This window comes from Atractosteus spatula, chromosome 1, assembly GCF_055471065.1.
Source record: "Atractosteus spatula isolate fAtrSpa1 chromosome 1, fAtrSpa1.hap1, whole genome shotgun sequence".
Taxonomy (NCBI): Eukaryota; Metazoa; Chordata; class Actinopteri; order Semionotiformes; family Lepisosteidae; genus Atractosteus; species Atractosteus spatula.
In genome coordinates this window covers 1,385,044-1,408,515 of record NC_142706.1, presented here as the reverse complement: position 1 = coordinate 1,408,515, position 23,472 = coordinate 1,385,044, and the positions used below count along the sequence as shown (strand labels likewise).

At 46.9% G+C, this 23,472-nt stretch overlaps 1 protein-coding gene across 2 annotated transcripts; it reads right to left on the bottom strand.

The window, feature by feature from the left end:
• Window positions 1–59: 59 nt before the first annotated feature.
• cracd (capping protein inhibiting regulator of actin dynamics) lies at window positions 60–22,746 on the bottom strand. Of its 2 annotated transcripts, XM_088918759.1 has the most exons (10): window positions 22,680–22,746; window positions 15,177–15,345; window positions 12,960–13,089; window positions 10,400–10,561; window positions 9,795–9,863; window positions 9,140–9,322; window positions 5,842–8,452; window positions 2,617–2,807; window positions 2,171–2,333; window positions 65–1,557 (listed from the first exon to the last, which is right to left on the bottom strand). In XM_088918759.1, the coding sequence occupies exons 1-10, from the start codon at window positions 22,744–22,746 to the stop codon at window positions 1,397–1,399; spliced, it is 3,906 nt and encodes a 1,301-aa protein (XP_088774885.1). In that variant the 3' UTR covers window positions 65–1,396. The 2 variants fall into 2 exon arrangements, with proteins under 2 accessions (XP_088774877.1, XP_088774885.1); XM_088918751.1 differs by lacking the exon at window positions 22,680–22,746 and having other exon boundaries at window positions 60–1,557; window positions 10,400–10,528; window positions 15,177–15,340.
• Window positions 22,747–23,472: the final 726 nt, after the last annotated feature.

The following is a 23,472-nucleotide window of genomic DNA, read 5'->3' as shown; positions in this document are numbered from 1 at the left end:
ATTCAGTATTAGGAAGTGCATTAATAATGATGTACATATTACTCTTGGAACGCAAGAAGTTAAAGTATTGTATTTAATTTTACTACATAACGCAAGACATCTGAATCACATGTCAGAATTTCAGTATAACGTCATCTAAGTGGGACAAAAAGTGCAATTTTAAAGACCGTTCATTCTTGTAACACTTTGATTACACTACACTATTGCACATTAATAAAGTTAAACCAATGAAACAATTGCACTTTGGGAAATTGTTAAAAATTAAATAAGACTACTGTTATGTACCATAAAATGACTGCTATACGTAACTTGTTCCATTTAGAAGCAGACATAATGATTCATCATCATTGGTTCGGAAACATATCTAATAATGAGAGTACACAAACGCTACAACGAAGATCCTCTTCTTACGATAGGGAACGAGAAATTGGGAATGTTCTTTCAGAGCATTTTAAAGTTGTTTATGACATACTGTGCAAGAAAGCTGCATCTTGAAGTAGATCATAAACTACACAGAACAGTAATACTTATTTTTCAGTGCATTAGTTGCAGTGCTGTGTTCTGTGTCAAGTCAGAAAGGAGTGATCACAGCACAGGCAGATTAACAGTAGTCACGTTATTTCAACCACAGTTTGCATATTACCCTATCGTGATCATTAAACCCTTGTTCCCAAAGCTGTCCAAAGAAATATAAATTAAAAACAGCATTCACTTCATATATATACAATCAGAGGAGCAAAGAAAACCAAATGAAAACTGGTTTTAAAAAAGTGTAGCCTGGAAGTTGTTTTTAGAGTTGTGCCCCATGGTCCAGCAGAAGTTGAAGAAGCAATAAAAGGAAGAGTTCCTGTATTTTTACCAACACATACTCATCAGGAATCAGGCTGTGACGTTTTCAAAGCTGGAATAAAATAGTTGGTTGTTTGGTGTTGGTTTTTCTTTTTACAAGGCTAGCCCTTAGACCACTGTGGCCCCCTCGTGCTGGGGGCTAGAGTGGCGTCATGAAGCGGAAAGCAGGACCTAACCAGAAAAACGGAATGTTCAAGTTACACTTCCTTTTGCAGGGATGGTTGCTTTGTTTTTTGGGGAGAATCGGGAACATGCTTCATTAACGCACGAGACCGCTCGCGGGCCATCCAAGGAACAACTGTCCGTTTGGCCGCACGACGGCAGCTGACGCCGGAGAGCACGCGAGCAGGGAGAGAGAGGGGGGGCGGTCGGGCTGCTGATGGGAACGCTTGGTCCCGTCTCCTGCAGATCCAGGCGTGAACCTGGAGGCCCAGGAATTCCAGGACTGAAAGCAAGAACCCCTGTGGGCCGAAATGAAACCAGTAGCGCTGTAGAAGAGGGGTAGACGTGTGCCGTGAAGTGGCTGTTGTGGGCGGGAGGCGTGAGGCTACTTGATAATCTGAGGACAGTCGCTCCAGGCCTTGGCCTTGCGCTTGGCCAGGGCCAGCCAGGCGGGCTCGCTGGACACCTGCGCCAGCTCGGCCGGGGGGACGCGCTTGGGCACCTCCTTCACGGGCGGAGCTGAGGGCGGCATGTCGGAGATTTCAACTGCAGCGGGAGAACGAGAAGAAAAAATAAGATCACTTTATTAGCCATAAACAATTCCTTGCATTAGGTATTGTTTTGCATACGCCAACGTGCTGAGGCACACAGATGGGGAGAAAGAGAAGCTTTTGGGGTCAGAGCGCAGGGTCAGCCAGTTATACAGCACCCCTGGAGAAGCTGGGGTGAAGGGCCTTGCTCAGGGGCCGTCCCAGTCACAGTCGCAGAACTGGCACTGCCCAGACTTGAGCTAGTGAGGTCTGGACTACAGGGCTCAGCCTTTACTCTGAATAAGCGTTGGTCATACTGTACTTCAGTTTCTGAGAAGGCCCTGGTGTTGGGTATAAATGTGTTCAAAGAAAAAGAACAAGTGCCAAAAGAGTTAGTACCATTCTCACTTTATAAGCAACCCAACTCTGCTGAAATCTCTAACTCAACTTCAGTTTCCTTGAAGGATTTCAGGTTAAGCGCAAGTCGGAAAATGTCAAGTGTGTTAATTTCATCGATTCCATTAGTTTCATTGCAGTTGTTTCACTTCCTGCACGTGTAGCAAGGGGGGAGAATGTACAGGCGCCCCATGGGGAAAGCGTGACCCTGTGACTGCGGCTCAGTCACCTACCTGTAACAGAGGTCGGGAGGGTGTTGGATTTTTTCAACTGCTCCCTGCGCTCGAATCTGGATAAGAGCGTGTCCGGCTTCTTTTCCGTGTCCTGCATGGGGGGTTTTGGCAACGCTGGGCTGTGGCTGTCTCCTGCATTATCTGACGGACTGGAAGCTGCACTCTGTAACAGAAAAGTGTCGGCAAGCACTTTAGTTTTACAGCTGCTGAGCACATCTGCGCTTCTCTGACTCAGGTCCTCCCACAGGCTCTGAGGCCTGAAAGAGAGCCTGGCAAGACAAGCCTGTTGAGATTTTTTTCTGCGTGTGTGTGTGTGTGTGTGTGTGTGTGTGTGTGTGTGTGTGTGTGTGTGTGTGTGTGTGTGTGTGTGTGTGTGTTCTCCTGTTTGACAGTTCCTAAGCCGTTTGCTCCGTACGCACGCGGACGCAGCCCAGACATGCTCTTACGTTATCCTTCGCCTGCTTCTCAGCCAGCCTGGCTTCTCTCATGTGCCTCTTCTCCTCCCGGCTCAGCTGCTGATCTCGGAAGCCCTTCTGCTTCTGCAGCGCCAGCGAGATCCAGAGAGGCTGGCCGGAGTCGCCCCGCTCAGGCCCCCGGGAGCTGTCCAGCGAGTGCCTGCTCTGGAGCGTCGGCTTCTCTGAAAGGACACAAACACGTACATCCAGTGACCAGAGCGCTTCTCTCGCAGGCTGCGCTATCGCCCAGCTGTTCTGCAGGGCAGGCTGGCTGCACTCCTACCCAAGCGTGGCCACCAGTCTGACTCAGAGCCACAGGCTCACACCTTGAAAAATGCCAAGACTGCGTCGGCCCTTTTTCTGCTGGAGCCTCACAGCAGTCTAGAGAAGACAAGCTGCTTTTAGGAATAACAGCTGCTCGTTGGGAAGTACTGTAAAGTGATAATACATGCAGTGTATCATAAAGTCAGCAGTCGATTAGCAGTCTTTCACCACAAGGCTTTGCATTTTTAATGTATTAAAACACCTGTTAACACAAATAATTTATTGTGATTTTTCTCAGAACAAACTTTTCTGAGAAATTCCACATTCCTGATATTACCTGTGATTGCTTAGAAAGTTCTACATTTTAAGATTTCATCAGCTTTTTATATTTTTATCTAAGGTCACTTTAAAGCCATACATTTTTTTTTTGTCTTTTAAACCACTTTTGTGTTTTTTCACACCTCGGCTCACAGCTATGGACCTCATGTCCGCACACAGGGGGAGGACGAGGATTTAGACAGGCTCCACCCACCTGCTTTCCTTTGAGCCAATCATCCAAGTTGCCCCGCCCCAGACTGGATCTTCAGCACTGATTGGAGGAGAGCTCTGTCCCTCACCAACCCCGCCTTGGAGATGCTCAGACAATTGTGTGCCAACACTGGGGGAATCCTGGCTACCATTTGGCTAGTGACCTGACCTTGGATCGAACCCATGATCACGGAGCTGCACGGCTGCAGGTCTTGTTTCTCTCAGGCACCCTCCCACAACACGCCCACCTGCAAGCAGGGCTGCATGGAAGAGCATCCCATCTCCCACTGGCACCACTGAAAGCCTACAGGGCACTCACCTTTTCACTACAGGAGGAAACTCTAGGAAAACAAGCAGCTAGATCTCCCTGCAACTCACTACTGGCAGCCTGCTGAAGCTCAGCAGGTGTGAGCCTGGTCAGCACCTGGATGGGAGACCACCTGGGAAAAACTAAGGTTGCTGCTGGAAGAGGTGTTAGTGGGGCCATTAGGGGGGGCGCTCACCCTGCGGTCTGTGTGGGTCCTACTGCCCCAGTATAGTGATGGGGACACTATACTGTAAACAGGCGCCGTCCTTTGGATGAATCGCCTCATCCAGGTGGGGGGCGACACAGTGATGGTGGTGGAGGGGAGTCCCCATTACCTGTAAAGCCCTTTGAGTGGGCTTCAAGAAACGTGCTATATAATTGTCAGGGATTATTATTATTATTATCATCATCATAAACTCCGGGTCGGCTGATTCCAACCCCACCATCAGTGCCCCACCTCTGCGGTACCTAGGGTCTTAGTCTGCCTGGGACACAGCCCCGGCAGTAAAAGTGTTGGCATGAGACGGCAGCACACAGTCAGGGTGGTGCATTTTAATACAGGTGTTCAACCATTTCATTGTCCTAATGTCAACCTTAATTCTCCCCAGAGCTGTGCTACTGATCGATCCCCCGAGGGGGGGCGGCGCTCGCAGGCCTCCGTGTTATTTGAGCTCTTGAAACGAGCAGGACTGCTGACGCAGCTGCGGCTGAAATGTGCCAACAGCGCGTCCCTTCCTGGCGGCGTGGTCCCGAGGCTGACGAACACGAGGACGCAGTACGACAGGTCTTTCCCTCGCTGGGGCGGAGGAGCTGTCGCCTGGGAGAGATGCTGTGTGTGAGGTGTTTTCACCACATCACCTTCCCATTGCTGCTGCTCATTTCCGCCAGAGCTACCAGACACAGTCGGGTATCAACCAACCTGCTCCTGATCACCTCATGCAGTTACCCATGTTGACAAAAGCTGCTGGATTCTTACAGAGCCTCCTTTTAGAATCTAACGTGTGACATTTTTGCGTGGAATCTAACAAAATTCTCATTGCTAAAGACTGTTGTGCTGATCTTGGCTTTATCAGGGGAATCAAATTGAATTACCATAATGAAAATTCAAGAGGAGGCATGCCCTGCCTCGTGTCTTCAGAGAGCCCAGCTGCACTGTATGTGTTAACTGAATCCAGCTTCTTGGAGAGCTGGCTGCTGTCGCCTCTCCCCAAACTGCCGACACAATTACCTTGCAGAATCTGAGGCCAGTCACACGAGATCAGCTTCAGAGAGGATAAAATCTTGGTTTTTATTTGTCTCTTTTGGTCTTGGATGATGATAGTAGCCAGTCCCACAAAGGTCAAACGTAAAAATAACAGTTGTAGAAAGCTGAAGAACAGCTGAAGCCCATCTGTAGTGTGACCAAGTACAGGGGCCCGACCCTGTACTGTAGTGTGTCTGGGTACAGGGGCCCGACCCTGTACTGTAGTGTGTCCGAGCACAGCGTGAACTGGGGTTCTGTCAAGGGTTCCTAGCCCTGGTTTTGGGGATCATCATAGCTGCTGGTGAACTGAGCTCAGTTACGCACCTGCATCCTTTATTTGCCTAATAATCAGACTGATTTGCCTTTTGACTACTGTGTTCCATAAGCATTACCAACAGTTAAGGAGAAAAGTGAATTTGCAAAGGTTCCAATCAAGCAGCTGACGTTTAACGGCTGTGGCTCTGTCACACCAAGCTAAGTTCTAAAGATCTCAGCACCTCTGCCCTCACACTGTAATGCGCCAACAACTCTGTGGGTAAAACAACATCTTCCAGCACTGGTGCAAAACTGACTTCCATGACTTCCTGACTTCCATGTCCTTGTTTTCTTTTCAACAACATTTATTTCAAATAACTCCTGTCATCATCGTTTACATTCCCCTTCAAATTCTGAAACCCCTCTTCTCCTGAGACTAAAGACATTCTTTCCTCAAAAACCATTACTCATCTGAAGCACAGAACCGTAAGCATGGGGAGGGTGCGGTATATACTGTGTAGCATCGTAGTAAGCGCACTGTGGTATATTTCAGTTCATTAATATAGAAATAAAAGGCTGGTTAATTTATTTCTAATAAAGCTTTTATCAGTGCACTGACCTCGTCTGATGAGTTCCACTCTCCGATCCATCTTCTCCCGCCAGGAGATGTTGATGGAAGGGAAAAAGGACCTTTTCTCCTTCGGCTCCTCGTCCTGCCGCTTGTTCTCCTCCTTATTCTCCTCCTTTCTCTGCCTTACGGACAGACCCTCTTCTGCAGGCCAGGGGGCGGTCTTGTCGCCCGGGCTGCACAAGTCCGCTTTAGCAAGAGGGGAGCAGGGAGGCGTGACATCGGCGGGCTTTGGAGCTAACGAGGGTTTCTGGTGCAGCGGGGGCCTGTCCCCCTCGCTGCTCTCCGCGGGCACGGCGATCTTACTGGGCTTCGCTCTCGGCTCGGGGACGGCCTGCGGCGGTTCGGCGGCCCTGCTGTGGGCTCTGTCTCTCGGCTTGCTGGAGAACACAGCTGCATCCTTCTCGGGCCCGCTGGGGAGGAGGGGAGCTAGAACGCCTTCAAAGCTGTCCCCAGCGCTGTACCTTTTCTTCCTCTTTTCCGAGGGCTGCTCGGAGTGGAAGCGCAGGGAGTAGTTCGTCCTTCGGAGCTTGATCCCAAACGGAGACGGCTTCTCTTCAGGTTTGCCTCCTGGGCCAGCGCTCTGGGGGTCCCTGGGGGGGCTCTGCGACTCGGAGAGAGAGCGGGCCTTGTTGGGAGCATGAGGAGGACTCGGGACCAGAAACGATGGGAGGTCTTTGGCAAACACGCAGCCCTCAGTGCCGTCCACTTCCTGTGCAGGCTTACTGGCTTTGTCTTCCGGCTTGGAGGTCAGGGGAGCAGAGTGTTCGGAGGCAGCGTCTGGAGATGGAGGCTTGGTTTTTGCGTTGAGTTTTTCCTCTTGGTCCACAGCTGGAGCACTCTCGTTTTCAAAGGTTTTGCTCCCGTCTGTAAATTTCTGCCATGCAGGTGTAATGGAGAACTTGGCATTTGCTGACATCGTTTTTCTGAGGTTGCTGTGTAACCCAGGAAAAGCCTTTTGGTTGAAGTCGTCACTAGTAGGTCGGCTGTGGTGCCTCGCCTCCCTTTCATGAAGATTCTCGTTTTCTGCAGATTTCAAAATCTTGGATCTTATGCTGGCCCACTCTGCTAATATTGCAGCACTGGCCTGGTCTCTCGCAGATTCATTGAGCGATTTAGTTTTGTTAGCATTCGTCTTCCGTTCAGGGGAAGTTTTCTTGGAGCTCTGAATGGGAGGTACTTCCATGGTTTTCTTGTCCTCTCCTAAGCCAAGTAAAGACTTACACGCCGTGTCCTTAATTTGGTTAAGATTCACTGCGGTTCCACAAAGCTGAGCACCTGTTACCAAAATAGCAGTGTGAGGGACATACAGGGAGGAGGGCAGAGAATGAGAACCTGCGTTTCCTTTAGGTGAAGTCTGTGAGTCCTTGGTATCCGGTGGAGGGCTTTGCTGGCTGGATGGTGTTACAGGCGTTAGATTGACCTTCTGAAACAATATTTGTTTTTCTCCCGAAGACACTTTAAAAGTGAAAGGCCTGGGCATGGTCTGCCTCTCCTCCAGCTCTTTCCATCGAACCTCTTCGGCTCTTCTCTTCCGTTCCTGTGGATCCAGGTCCTCTCCCAGCGCTGGTTTGGCTTTCCAAGTCTCCTCGAGCTGTTTCGAAGTGGCATCTAATGGCTTTGTGTTTTCGCCCACTCTTTCCCTGTCCTCCGGACTCTGTTCCTTCTGTGTCTTCTTTTTCTCCTCTGCTTGGAGTTTTTCCAAGTTTTTCAGGTTTTCCTGCTCTTTAAGTTTCCTCTCCTCGAGCTCACACCGCGCCTTTCCTTCGGCTTCTTCAGCACCACGCTGCTTCTGCAGCTCCAATTCAGCGCGCCGCTGTTCCTCCAGCTCCTGGGCTCTCTGTCTTTCGGCCTCTCGTTTCCTCTGCTCCTCCTCCTCTCGTAGCCTCTTCTCTGTGGCTGTACGATGCTGTTCCTCCTCTAATTCTCGCTTTCTCTGCTCTTCCATCTCCCTCTGTCTCTGCTCCTCCATCTCCCTCTGCCTCTGTTCTTCCATCTCCCTCTGTCTCTGCTCCTCCATCTCCCTCTGCCTCTGTTCTTCCATCTCCCTCTGTCTCTGCTCCTCCATCTCCCTCTTCCTCTGCTCCTCCATCTCCCTCTGTCTCTGCTCCTCCATCTCCCTCTGCTCCTCCATCTCCCTCTTCCTCTGCTCCTCCATCTCCCTCTGTCTCTGCTCCTCCATCTCCCTCTGCCTCTGCTCCTCCATCTCCCTCTGCCTCTGTTCTTTCATCTCTCTTTGCCTCTGCTCCTCCATCTCGTGCTGCCTCTGCTCCTCGGCTTCATGGTCCCTCTGTCCCTCCTCCCCGTTTTCATGCCATCGTGGTCTGGCAGCTGTGGCCTCTACCTTCACTTCTGTTTCAGGTTGTCTTTGCCTTCCGGCCTCAGGGAAAACTGGTCCCTCGGGCTTCTGGTGTTCCTCTCCCTGAAGCTGGTCCTGGCGGGCTGTCCTCTCGCGTTGGGGTCTTTCGACTGTTTCTTGCTCGTCCTGCGTCTTCTGTCCTGTGGGGGTGCTGACGCTGTGACATTCCACTGGGGAGTCCACCTGCTCCTGAGCGTCTGCCTCTTCTTGTAAGATGTCACAAGAAGAAAGGTTGTGCAGATCCTGAAAATAAAACAGATTACAAATGTCCTGAGCGGAATATTATAAATGCCCAGTGTTCTCAGTTGATGTGTGCCCTGCATGTTCAAACATTGGATTTCTTGCGTTTTGTATCATCCTCTTGCCAAGTCCAAGCAGTACTGCCCATACACACTAATGCACTGTGCACATGGCCCTGGAATGACCTTATCATTAGCTGAAACAGGTGCAGGAATGCATCATGACACTCCACTCTTGAATGAAGGTGCCACCTAATTCACTAATTTGTCATGTTACTGTCCATCCTTCTGTTGTAACCCCCTCCATCTAATTTTTTTCTGAATGTTGGAATGTTGTAAGACACTGAATATTGAAGATTTAGAAATATTAGAGGGAGAAAGCATTCCCAGTTCATACCAAAGTGCATATAGAGCCTAATAAGGGCAAAAACAGCTGTTTGTGGCTGCTAACTCTCCATATATGCAACAAACAGAAATGGACTCTCTAAAACAGAAATGAAGTCATCGTTCAGCGTTGTGATATTGCATAAACTAATTAATATTCATAACATTTAATCCTACAGATGTAGAAAGTGGAAGTCTGGAGGAAAGACATACTCAGGTAGGATGGCAATTATTAACACTGATCCTGAGGCTGGAGCACACCAATGTGTTTCCTGTGCACGTGAATCGCGTGTGCGCTCCTCCTCACCTGGGTCAGCCTCCGGTGCTTCTTGGATGCCCTCTGGTTTTTGGGCTTTATGGCCAGCTTGTGTTTGGCGGCGGTGTTATCCAGGCGGGAAGCGGAGCGTGGGACAGCGTCGAGATTAATGGATTCAATTGTTCCGCTTGCAAGAACGGTTCTTCTCTGTCTTGGAGATTTGACTGGAGTATCCTGAAGAAACGCGTAAGTACATGGAATTTCAGAATGATCAAAAACATTATAAACCATTATAAAGACTTCTTGGTGAAACCATCTGCTTGTATTAATGGTTAGACACTGAATGACATGTCTTCTTCTCTCTATCTTTGGACTCAGCAAACTCGGCACCCTGAATATGAGATGAAATATCACAGAGTCTCACACATCAGTTTTCCAAAAGAAGTGAAGGCAAGAGACATAATGTTCATGATGCAAATGTGTCAAGATCCTGGATTAGTATTTATGCACAAAGCTTGCGGAGAGAGGAATAGCGATCAATCAGAAGGTACAGGCATAATCGAGGACCTCTCTCCTCATGGAGGAAAGCACTGGGCTGCAGGGTTTCACTGCTCAATTAGCAGGCAAACCTTACTCAACCAGAATCCAATCCCACTGATGTGCTCGATGTTCCCAGTGGCTCGCTGTGCAACACTAATGAAGTTACCTGCTTGACTTCAGAAGTCCTGGTGTTTGCCTCACTTGTGTGGCCATTTTTGGGAAGATCAGCAGAGTCCTAAAATAAAGAAAAAATGGCATAGTACTGCCAGAGAAACAACTTCCATCCAACACCACATTCATTTTTTGTTTTATTATGTTCTGTATTAATTTTCTTGGATAATGCACTGTTTTCACTTACAATACATCTGAGGTGTGGTGTGTTTTGTCTTATCATTCCAACATGTTTGAGGAACTGTCACTGATTTACTCTTTTTTCCTGTTTTTAAAAAAAATAAAATTAGATCCTCAGTTTTTTTCTGCTACACCCAATGGTTTGTCCAGTTGTGTGTTTTTTCACACCTCAGCTCACAGCTACAAACCCTGTGACCGCACACAGGGGGCGAATGAGGAAGTGTAGACGGACTCCGCCCATCCATTCGCCTTGTAGCCAATCATCTTTTAACACATCACAGGCAGCACCGCCCTGTTCCAGAGGTCCAGTGCTGATTGGCAGAGACGCCATTCTGGATTGAGCTATTAAATTCACTCTTCGGGGTGTCGGAGGAGACCTATCTCTCATGTGTGCAAGTACATTACCCAGCAGAGCAATACCTTCATCTCAGTATCCGCAGGCTCTGCCTCAATCTGAGCAACCACCTTCAGAGGGCTTTTGGGCACGTCTTCATCGTCTGAGCTGCCCTCGGCGGCGTCGCTTCTTCTGAAAGAGGTGGACGTTGGTTTCTGCCCAAATTTAATATTGTGAGCAATCTGTCTCTGGGAAGAAAAAAATCAAACAGCATCATGATTATTGCACGGGATCACATGGTAAAAGATTGCAGACACATTGGCTGAAATATCAGGGATCCCTGAATGGCACTGCAATGAGAGAAACAGAAGAGCCCGGACTGGGTGTGGCCGCCACCAGTCCCACGACCTCTTTAATGGTGTGAGGAATCGAGCAACATGTCACAGGACTGAAATCCAGGGATTATTTTAGAGTGCAGCACGGTGGCGCAGTTGTTAACTTTGTTTCCTCACAGCGCTGGGGCCCTGGGTTAATTGCTGGGCTGCTGTCTGCGCTGCGGTTGCTTGCCCTCCCCGTGCTCCTTTGAGTTTCCTCTGGGGGCTCTGGCTTCCTCCCACAGTCCAAAGACATGCTGAGAGGTAAACTGGCTTCTGGGTAAACTGGGCCCAGGGCAACGGTGTGCATGTCCATGTTTGTGTCTCCCTGTCCTGTGATGGATTGGTGTCCTGTCCAGGGTGTGGTCCTGTCTTGTGTCCTGTGATGGACTGGTGTCCTGTCCAGGGTGTGGTCCTGTCTTGTGCCCTGTGATGGACTGGTGTCCTATCCAGGGTGTGGTCCTGTCTTGTGTCCTGTGATGGACTGGTGTCCTGTCCAGGGTGTGGTCCTGTCTTGTGCCCTGTGATGGACTGGTGTCCAGTCCAGGGTGTGGTCCTGTCTTGTGCTCTGTGATAGACTGGTGTCCTGTCCAGGGTGTGTCCCCCAGGACCCTGTACTGATAAAGCCGTTAGAGAATGGAGGGATGGACTGATCCGGCCATGAAGGTATTGAACCTGTGCCTCCTTCTTTATAAAACAACCAACAACAACCACATGTCTGCTGTCACTGGGACAGTCTATTCTTCTGACTAGAGGTGTATATCAAAGTAAGAAAAGCGAAACTTTAAATCTTTGGTGTGGGGCGGATTTGCAGTATCTAGGTTAACACCCAGCTTGTGACACATTTCAAACAGGAACCAGCCTGCCCCGGTACCAGTGGGGAGCTCTGCACCATCTGTACCAGTGCAGGGTTCCTTCAGTGTGGGCACGAGTGAAGGGTTTACTCAGGTCTAGACCGCAGGGCTACATTCACAGACCTGGCGAACACCTGTACACTGCTGTCACTGCTGTCACTGTATCAAACACTACATCATGAACAGCTCACAGCTTGTCGGATCTTCAACAATAAAAGCCTGGTGCATAACCTATACTGCCAGGGAAGGAGAGCAATAAAAATAATAAGGCGAAAGTTACAGACAGTCTAATAATAAGCCGATCTTGCAGATTATACAATTACTATACAAAAGAAACCAAGAGTTTTACAATACAGCAAACGCACACTACACATTAAAACGAAATGGAAGTGGTCACGAAAACCACAAAGTCAAGGTAAGCAAGCAGGTACAGAAGGTAAATCAGTTATGAAAACACATTTCTAAAACGTTTTCCGCTTAGACTTAAAAGCACCCAGGATTGCTGAGTCCCCAATTTCTTTAGGGTGGGTGTTGCAGAGATTTTGAATGGAATTAAAAGGCAGGGTTGCAGCGAACAGAGAAACAATGGTACCGCTCAGCCGCTCACAAAGACTTTTTCATGTCAATCTAATTATTGCCAGTATTCTCATTTTGGAAACATTTCTCATTTTACAGTCTCTCTCAAATCAACATTAACTGACATGTTTAAATTAAAAACATTTACAAAATGTTTATTCTAAATGCCTCTGTTATTTGACTGCAGAAAAAGGAAGTTTCTGCTTTTATTATTCAGCACAGATGTGTCTGCCCCAGAAATTCACACTGCGATGCCTGGAAATTGAACACAGCTTAAACTCCAGCATCTGGAGCCAAAGACATTCTTCTCCAGACAAGGGATCTCAAAACCAGTTCATGGACGAACCAGTGTCTTCTGGTTTTTGTTTCACACTGTGGGTCTAATTATTTAAGTAATGGTATAAAGAGAATACAGCATGTCTAACCAGGCTCCAGGTGCACATTTAATGAAGTGAATGATTTGAATAGTTATCTGTAAAAGACCATAAAATGATTCCATATGTGTCTAATGAAGAAAGTAATCAGGTTCATTGTTTAATTGACTACTCATGTTGGAACAAGATCCAGAAGACACGTGCCCCAGACACAGCTCTAGTGATTACTCACTTGGAATGGAAAATACTAGAAATTATTTTTCAAAGAGAGACTTGTGTTATTCTCTGTCAGCCAAGCAGAATAAGGAATGTTGGCTTTAGCACCTTGCTTGCTGCTTATTGCCACACTTGGATCACACTGTGCCTGACTGACCAGGCAGTTTGCCCAGATTAATCGTATGTTTTTCACTCAGTTACCCAATAAAAGCTTTTAAATTGAAGATTTATTTAGTGAATAGCGTGCTCTACCTGGAGGCTTCTGACTTTGTCAGAGACGCTGTCTTGAGCCATCGCTTGCTCTGAGCTCAGATGTTCTGGTGCTTCGGGAATGAAGATGCTGTCATGTGAAAACGCTCGGGTCCCCATGTTGTGTGAAGACCTGCAAAGCACAGAAACAGCACTGGGTCTCCGCATGTCGCCTCAGCTGTACAGAGTTTGGTCACTCTGTGATCCTCTCCTGACACACACACATGTCCTGTACAGAGTGTGGTCACTCTGTGATCCTCTCCTGACACACACACACATGTCCTGTACAGAGTGTGGTCACTCTGTGATCCTCTCCTGACACACACACACATGTCCTGTACAGAATGTGGTCACTCTGTGATCCTCTCCTGACACACACACATCCTGTAGAAAGTGTGGTCACTCTGTGATCCTCTCCTGACACACACACGTCCGGTACAGAGTGTGGTCACCACCACTAGTGGTGTAAAGTTAAGATCTGGCATGATAGGACCAGACTACAACAGGAGCGCTTTCTGAGAGGGGTTAATTCACAGAAGTTTATTCCTCTCTCTTAGAGGCTCCTAAGCATCGCTCATGCCTGCTCGGTTCTGAATGTCCTCTAACTCGTTTCAATAGAGGCTGAATGATCCCTCATCCAGAAGATTAGTTCTTAGGTCAGAATGTGTTTCAAGTCCATGACAGGACAGTATCTCCCCTGGCTTTCGTTTAGAAAAGCCACGTGCTCCGGGCACAGCTCTGCTATCGTTAGAGCCCAATATTTCGCATTCTACAAATATAACTTATTTTGGCAATAGGACACATTTATGTTGTCAAAAGCTGTTTACAAATGTGGAGCGAACAGTTATTCATTTTACATTTGAGTAACCTTAATCTTTATTTGTTTATCTATTTTTTAACCAATCTAATAAAAGTCCCTCATCTCCCCTTGGGCACACCACCCACTCTTCACCGAATAAATCAGATGGGCAATGTGCCTAGTGTTTCCACAAGGAAAAGCAGACCCGACCTGTCAGCGTCTTTTCATTACTCTTCATTTCTTCACTGCACAGGCATCGGCTGAAGCGTTGATTTTATTTTACTGTTGGATACAGAAGTAATGTAAGGGCTTCTGTGACAGCTACTGTATCTTATGAACCCGTTGCTAGTGAATATCAACAGATAACTGCATTCAGAAAAGGGCCACTCCGATTAAATCAATATGTACTGCAATTTCTATACTCCTGAAACACCGCACGCTCTACAGGGGGCGGGTATGAAGCCCTGTAACCTACTGCCCGCTGTGCAGCACACGGGTCTGCTGTGTTGTCGGAAAGGCTCCACAGCTTTCCACTCGCTCTTGCTCACGTTTGGAGCGCAGGGCTCTGTGGGGTAAGAATGAGTGAGCTCTTCTCCGCACTCACACTGTACCATCCCCTTAGAAAGAAGACCACAAGGCTCGCATTTAGGAAAGCTCACGGCACTCTCCACCACACATCACCGTATCAGCACGGCGGGGTCTCGAGGCCACATCGCGACCGCCGGTCGTGCTTGGGACCTTTCCATTTTGCCCGCTTTCCAAGGCAGGGCTTTTCCTGTTAAAGCTTCTCCCTGAAGACGTACTCCTCTCCAAGGCCCGGTGCTGCTCCTGACTTCCGCCTGCGAGATCAGAGGTCTACGCGTCAGCCAGCCGTGCGTGTGGACCGTTCAGGTGCTCGTGTCCCCACCGCGTGCCGCCAGTGTCTGCGATCAGGCCGCCTGCGGAGTTACAGCTTCCCAGGGAACAAGGGGGACAGCTCTGACGCCACGTCTGTGCAGATCTGCCTGGAGTCGTCCTCGAACCCTGGCTGCAGGGCAGCACTGCGGTGACGCGGCTCTGCTGTCCTTCGTGAACCCATCAATGCGTATAGAATAAACACACACTGCTGAAGACAGAACCTCTAAAAACACTCCTCGACACTGATGTAGCACAGTGAGCTGTGCTGTAAACCTCCTGGAGGTGGTGTTGTCCAGTCCGGCACTGTGGACACCTCGCAGGTCGGGTTCAGCTCACTAGAAGGTTCGGCCGATTCTGACCGGTGACATCAGACCCTCTCCAGCACTGTCCCCTGTCCATGCCCGAGTCCCACCCAGCTCCACACACCGCCACGTGCAACACAGGCTGCTCGGCGGCCGCGCCAGGGCAGGCAGGAGCATCACACGTGCGCTGCAAGACCAATTCACATCCAGGGGACATTTTACCTCAAATGCTCGTTGGTTTCCTCATCGTCCGACAGCCTCCCATTGGCGACATCCTCGGTGGACCGGCTGCCTTTCAGCTCGGCTGCCACGAAGGCTTTCTCCGAGTCCTTCTTCTTCCTCCTGCCGAAGAGCCTCCTGAAGGGCTGGAACTTGCGCTGCTGTTTCCTGTCTGCTGACCACAAACGACAACACGGCAACAGAGCTCAGCTGATCTGAGTGGTACGCCTCCGAGGCTGTTTGAGTATGGAAAAACCGCATGCGGAAGCAAGCCCGCGGTCAAAGAGCAATCACGAGACGCAGGAATCTGCGTGTTTGCGCTGAGAAGGCTCTCAGCTGGAGTCTGAGCCCATCCCAGGCTCAGGAGGAGACATGAACCCCAGGCCCCGGGCTCCCTGGGTGTGAGCCAGGACAGAAAGCCTGGAACAAAACAGCTTCTGTGATGCGTTTCAGAAAATACTGACTGCAACAAATTCAAACCCGAATCGTTCGAAATATAAATGACTCGCCTTAATAAAATGGAACCTTCTGTTATTTATGAACAAGTACTGGACACTTGTGACTTTTCCGAGGAACTTCAATGTAAAAAAGATCAATGTTTTAAAAGATCATGAATTTGAAGCTTCTTTCACAGTTTTAAAACAAACATATATATATAATGTATCATTTAAGTGATTTTAAGTTTCTTTAATACCAATACCCGATACAAGTATTGTAATTCCTCAAGTGCAGAGACAACGTCAATCAAACCAGCGTGATTTTTCAGAACGAAGAGTGAAACACGACCCAGAGGGCACGAGAGGAAACTGTGTGGAAGAGCAGCTCTTTACCCACAAGGTTGCGGCAGTGTGGAGATGGAACAAGCTGCCAGGAAAGATGTTGAAGCCGATACCCTGCTGACACTCGGGTTCCTTTCAAGAAACAACTAGATGAAATTCTGGGGTCAATTAATAACTACGTACCACATGAGCTGGACGGGCTGAATGACTTCTCTCGTTTGTAGCCTCTATGTTCTTGATACCAGAAGGTTAAGGAATCACATTGTCGCAGGCAGATATAGGCGATAAAAGATACCGTATTTCTAAGCAGTGTTGAAAACCACAGTTTTTCTTCATCTATCATCTAGAGCTGCAGAGGGTTGATGTGAGCAGTAGTGCACAACTGCTGTCCTCTACTTCTTCTTAATTTATTAAATATTTTATATCAAACTAAAATTTATCTTTTGCTTTGGATGCAAATGCAAACGGTATTCAAATTTCTGAGTAGTTAAACAGTTATCTTTTTACCCTAAATTGTCATATTTCCTTTCCACACAATTTTCACTATACTGTTTGTACTGAATAACAAATTGCTCCTAATTTAAGTCAAAATTAATCAATTTGTTTAAAGTTAAGGAACAGTTAGTCAATCCTTTTGGCAATGCACATAACACAGACTAATTACAAACAGTTCATATTCTGAATAGAATCACGCCTGTACTAACATATACAGTAGTAACTGTATTTTAATCCTTAAATATTATTCCTGCAAACAGTTTTGAGGAAAATGTAATCAAAGGATCTTTACATAATGCTTTAGACCAAGTACTTCAATGCAGGGTTAAGCTCACAAAAGTTGGCAGGGAATGTCTTCATAAAAACAACATCCCTTAAGTGCTAAAACACAGACCTTGGACACAGGCCCTAGAGAAGTACACAGGCTTACAGCCACTGGGTGTGAGCCAGCAGTTCACACGCTGTTCATACCTGTCACGGACACGGACTGAAATCCGTGTCAGATCTTGTAGAAGACCCTATGCGATGCGGTAAGAGCTGGAGAAAACAGGAGGCGTGGTAAAAGTGAACACACAGGGGTTTAATAGTGCACAAGATAATAGTGACAGTCCGTGAGACAGTGAACGGGGAAGACAAAACGGCATCCAAATCCAAACGGGTCCAAGGGCAGGTCAAAGCACAGTCCGAGAGTCCATCAACAAGGAATCCATCCTGGGACGCGACAAAGTTAAAATCCCCGGGAGGGGGGAGCACACGGACAAACAAAACATGGAGGTCCAAGGGTGACGGGGCGAGATCCTCCAGACCCCGGGCTCAGGAAGCGGGAGGTGTCGGGGATGAGGCCTGTGCCCTCAGGAGACGGACGGAGGGTTTCCTGGTGCTAGGCGGGCCTCGCGACATCTTACCCTAATGATGAGCCCCGAGGACTGGAGGAGCTGGTCTTTAAATAATAACGCTAAAAGGGTACACCTGGAGAGCTTAATCACACGGACAATAATGGGAGCAGTGGAGCGCCCTCTAGGGAGGGATGTCGGGCGTGACAGTACCCAAGTGTTTCAAACATACAGTATGGTGCACAGGACCATTTTACCAATGATGCAGAAGGTTAAGAAGGGGCCTATCATGACTTCTGGAGATAAACTCTCTGTAGAGGTAGAAAGGTTTTTAGTGCAAATATAACTCAAGTGCAGGAAGAATATATTCACTGAATGCTGCACAGTAGTTCTACCTGGGGTGCATTCAACTATGTAACAGTATTCGCTGGGCTCTCTTTCAGCACAGAGCACTGTGGAGCATGAGCTCAAACCATCAGGAGCTCACTGAGCACGTCTGAGATCGCACAGGGCTAATAGGTCAGCTGAGACAGCATCCACGTTCACAACAAAGGCTTATATACAGTAACTCTTGTCTGAAACGCTCACACGCCCAGTGCCTAATGGAACACCCGAAGTCAGTTCAGCAGTGCTACTCAAGACCACTTTGCAGATAGTGCACTGAAACTGCAGGCATTATGAAACTCTGGGCTGTTTGTCCATCCAAACCCTTAAAGCTACTCAGTTACTCAAGGAGATTTTTAATTTGTACACATCAGCAATTCCAAACGTGGTACTCTTCAAGCAACAAGAGACTCAGGTCCCAGTGGTAATTCCCAATGGTAATTAATGGTAAGGTCCCAATGGTAATGGTGAGCTTGTTCCGTGTTCAGTCATCACAGGCACATTTATGGCTAGAGGACAGTTATGAATTAATACGATGGACAAAATCGTGACATCTGACCTGCTTGTGTCTGGTGTATATGACCACCATTCACTCCAGCACGGCTGAGTGAGTCATCTGAACTAGAGTTTTTCTAACCCAGAGTGGATAGGGACACCTCTCCTTTCCTCTGGCCTCTTTCCACACGTTTCTGTGTTTCAGTATCTCAGGCTGACGAGTAAAGAAGTACATTCACTACTGTGCTGTGGAGATTAATTAAGAGAGGGCGTACTTTAATCATATTAGAATTACAACAGCTGAGAAACTGCAGGTTTGCTGGAGATGTAAGCCTGCATAAACTGTACAGGAAAGCAGAACATTGTGCAGGTGGTGTCAGTGCATTCAAGCACAAGTGAAACAGGCTACAGGTGTAGGTGGCATGTTTTTCCCATCCTACTGGGGTGTTTCAACATCAGCTGTGACAGGCATCTGTGAGAATCCGCCTGCCTGCGAGAGAGCCCATTTTTCCTAACTTCGTTAAAGACGTGAAGATTATCTAGCAGGTAGACAGTTGACTTAATCCCAAAATGTTTAAACACAGAGATCAGTACCAGGTGTCACAAAAGTGAAATGAGTCTGGGATGCTAATAGTAATATGCAGGGATAGTAAAATGAAAATATTTACTGTACTAAATTTCTGTTTTATAGTTTATTTTATACTATGCTATATCAAAAATGTACATTATATATTTTAAATTCTTAGTAAATGCGTAGACATGCTTGTAATTACCTAAAGGCAGTGTGGAACAAGGTGCCCGGCCATGTGGTTGAAGCTCATAGCCTGGTTTCTTCCAGGAAACAACTGGGAGTGATCCTGGGATCAATTAGCTACTCGGTACCGGCTCCTCTCGATTGTGGCTGATCGTACGTATTTAACAGCATGCTGTGACTGTTCACAACCATGATGATAAAAGCATCTGTCATGGGTAGCCTAGGAAATAGCAACACTCAGTCCTCTCACTAACGTATGTAAAAATAATATAATTTGATTGGTGAAAAATGTGCTGTGTTCAAACGGTGTCTTTTCTTCCTTTTCCATGTTTCTGCTGAAATCACCATTAATGCAGGTCATTAGTACTATTGCAAGAGTGCTGCAAAAAATAAAATGAATAAAGATTTACCATGTAAAAAGAGAACTGAACAATTAATCCTGTTTAAAAATTGAACCCCTGAGACATCACTTACTGTAGGTCCACTATTAAGCGCACTCCTAGTGCTAATGGGTTATTACTGAATGACGCGTGACATACCGGGCAAGAGGAGTGTCATTCTGAATACTTACGGCTCTCGTTATGACCTCATTACTGCAGCTACTCGCCTGTCACTGAGCCATTTTATGATCCCTGCGCAGCAGGCAAGCCCGAACCACACACCCCTCTCCTAACTGCTGAACGCCAACACAGGTGCTTCTGTGAGCTTCTCCGTAAAATACACACACGCACCCACAGCTCCACACTCACAATGTTTGCTTTACTCTCTGCAGATATCCCTGTGGTTGGTCGCCACTCGGAACAGCCTGCAAGTGCGGCTCTTCCCTGCTCTTGAAACGTGGTAACCGCACTAGGACTCTTATGAGGAAATAGATGTCATTGTTATAATTCAATCGGTGACTCCTGAACCCTGTCTTAACAACCTTTACTCATGACATCAAGGTCGGACTCTTCCTCTACGTGTTGAATGAAACGGTGATTCTGACCAGCACACAGCTCCTCGCTGTGTGTGGGACCTGTAATAATACCTCCGCAAGCTCCACTGCGCCGTTGTGCTCCGAAGCCCCATTTCATTGACAAGCAACCCAAGACATCTCTCTGCTTCAGGGCGCTTCTCTAGAAATTGCCATTACTTTGTTTTGCTATTATGATTTTATTGTAATCTAGTGCAGCCTGTTCCTGTTTGCCATGCGCCTAATTCCCTGCTACACACAGTAATTAGTGGTTTCCTTTGAAGCTGTTGATTTCCCTGTGGACTACGAAGGCAAACTTTCCTTTATTTTACCTGTTTCTTTCAATTGATCATTACTCCTCAATCTATTGCCTGTCCTCACAACTTACACCATTCAGACAGATGGCCACAACAGCTCACTGTCAGGTGGCTCGATTAAAGCATTACAGACAGGGCTATAAAACAGCAATGCAGTCCTGAGAGTGCAATAGGGGATCACAGTAACAGAGCACTGATGTATAAATGAAACAACAGTGGTTTCATTCACGGCTCAGGGGAAATTTAACTATATTTCTACACAAGCTCATGCCATGTACAGCTTTGCCATTGTGTGATCAAATCTTCTCTTAATTGTCTCTGTTTGAGACTAAAGTGATGAAGTCTAAAGGAACGTACCGTCTTTAGTCTTGGGCAGTGGAGATTACTCAGCATGCTAACAGGCACGTCCCGGATTTAGGACTAAACACGTTTTTGTCAGCAAAACTGGAATGCCGATCATCATTTCCGCAAAGTCTGATCCCATTTCAACTGCTATGGCAGAGGCATCTTATTTATTTACTACCGGCCTCTGGAAATGTGCTTCTGCTGACCCGCGACCTATCTGCTGAGTGAAAATGGCCGTTGAGCACTATGGACTGGCGGGGCAGGTGGACGCACTGGGCCATGAAGTCAGAGCGGACAGGTTCACCTCCCGACTGGCCATGCGAACTGCCCGTACAGACGCACGGTACTCCATCGGTCTGGGACAAAGACACAGCTCTGGGTTTCAGCACTGCCTCCGCTCACATCTTTCAAAATCAGCAGCTTATCTTCCTGCTGACGGGACGAGAACTACTGAAATGTTAGCGCGAAAGAATTAAAATGACTAAATATAGTGACGATTATCGGCTCAACTGAGAAAATCATTATGTCGTCAGGCTTGCTGATGACAGTGTGCTAGTCTCGTTTCTCTCATGAGCCCAGGCAAACCCCTGGACCCATTCTGGATGGATCTGTCACCTGGTGTGATTGAGATGAATGTGTCAGAAACGAAATGATTGTTGATTTAAAAAAAACAACAAAGCAAACATCATTCCACACAACAATCTGTGGTGAGTCTGTAGGTATAGTTCAGAGTAACAAATACCTGGGCACTGTGCTTGACAACAAGCTTGAGTTCAGTGAGAACACTGATGTCATTGTGAATGAATCCTAGCAGTGTTTATATGGTTTGAGAAAATTGCTCCAAAATCATTGGTGAGCCTTCAAGACCCCCGGCACAGCTGGCACAGCTCCATGCCCAGCAGACCCTGAGGAAGAGCCATCTCACATCCTTCAACAGGCGTCTGAACTTCTGCCTTCAGGAAGACTCTTTCACTGTCTACAGTGCAGGACAAATAGAAGGATGTCTAACTTTGTTCCAAAGGCCATCATCGGATCTATTGGCCATCTATCGGATAGAGCCCCCTCTACAAATGTTCGTGTACTTTAAGACTTTCTGAAATATCTCATGAACCGATTATTATTTTATTCTGCAGTACAGGACAGAGTCCTTACAACACATGTGTACTTTGTTACTTTCATAATCATTTTATGGACCTTTTGCTGTTTTTTGTTTATTGTTTTTTAATTTCATTTTTCTTGGAAAAATTGTGATACCCCGTTTTCTTCCAGTTTTATTGCTTCGCTGCTTGGGGTTGAGTAAAGCGCTATGAATTGAATTGAAAATGACAAAACTGCCTTGCGACTGTTGCATGCTGGGATAGGCTCTGGCTCCCCCTGTGACCCTGTACTGGATAAACAGCTTAGAAAATAACAAAATTGTTAAGTGTGCCAAGTGTGAATGGGAAAAATTAGAGGTGGGTCACGTCCTGTCTATTTGCCAGTGTCCTGGAATACACTGGGGTGTATCTGGAGTTTCTCTTTGCAGTGTGCTGCTCACAGTGTCTCTCACATGCAAATCCTTTCTGAGACATCACACCGCATGCCATGGACACACAGAGCAGTCAGAAAGCATTGTAAACCCCAAAACACACACACATGGCAACAACAAACAAGAAACATAAGGGAAATTTAAATAGCAGCTATTCCTAATGTGAATTCATCAAACACAAAAATGCTACAAAAGCAAACAGCTGAACTTAAAACCCAGCTTGTTTACTTATGTATAATACTAAGTCACTGATTGAAGGATGTTCAGTTTTTCTCTCTTGAGGGTATGAAAGTGTTTATTTATGCAATTATCATCCAGAACCATAGCCTAATTAATTCAAATTTCAGTGCACAAAATGAACATATTTACCTCAGAGGCAATTCAGCTATATATATCCTTTGAATGGTTAAGAATTTCTTAAAGAGACAGCTGAGCCTGTGTAGTAATAAAAAGCCCTTTGTTTCCAGAAAAAGGCATGTTTGATTCCACACAGGCATTTCTGTGCTTGTAGGTGGCTTCTGTATTCTGTGTGTGTTTTCCATCTGATTTAGTGTGGCAGGATAACCAAATTTAACATTGAGTAGAAAAAAACAATAGTGTCACTTTAAAACACTCTGTATTTACCTGGAGTCTCAGCAACCAATAGCTCTGCATTAAGATCCTGATTAGTTTCTTTGCTATCAGCTGCCATGGTAGCAGCAGGCTTTGGCTGTAAGAAACAAGAACAAGGTTTTAAACTCCACCTTCCTCTCGGTTCAGCGACAGAGCCACAGCATCAGTGAGCTACAGAAAAGGGAGTTAGCTACGGTTAGCTACGGTGTTGTTAAAAGCAGTCAGTGGCAGATACCTTTCAGAGATCCCCGAAGGTACTTTTTGTTGCACTGTGATAATACCACAAGACGTTTAATGGTTGTTTTTACATACGGACACATTTTCCCTCCTAATGCTGATTTCTCTTAGTGTGAGAACTCTATTTCCCCAAGTCTCTCTAGAATAATAACAATAAGGATTATTTTATGTAGCGCAGCAGTGTAAAGATCAGTCTTCAGCTCACGTGTAAACACCTCACATCGCAGGGAACAAATCTGAACCCCATCAGTCACTTGGCGGCCTACAACAGTGCCAGTTAAGAAAAAGATAAAGGCCTTCAAAACTCGCTTGCTTGATTCAGGGATTTTGGTTGCTGATCACCTTTTGATTTGTTAAAAAAATCGATCTTCTCAATCTATTGCGCCAGTCGGCTGGAGTCGCACTTTTACAGCTGCGAAACAGAACCGAGTCGACAGCACTGAGAATGTGGACATGATTTCACAGTCTTTTCTTCTTTTCCTGTGCTTTTGAACCAAACATGCATACTTCTAGATTCAGCCTGATTGTATCCTGTCAGACATATTTTTAGAACGTGGTCTGTGGTGGT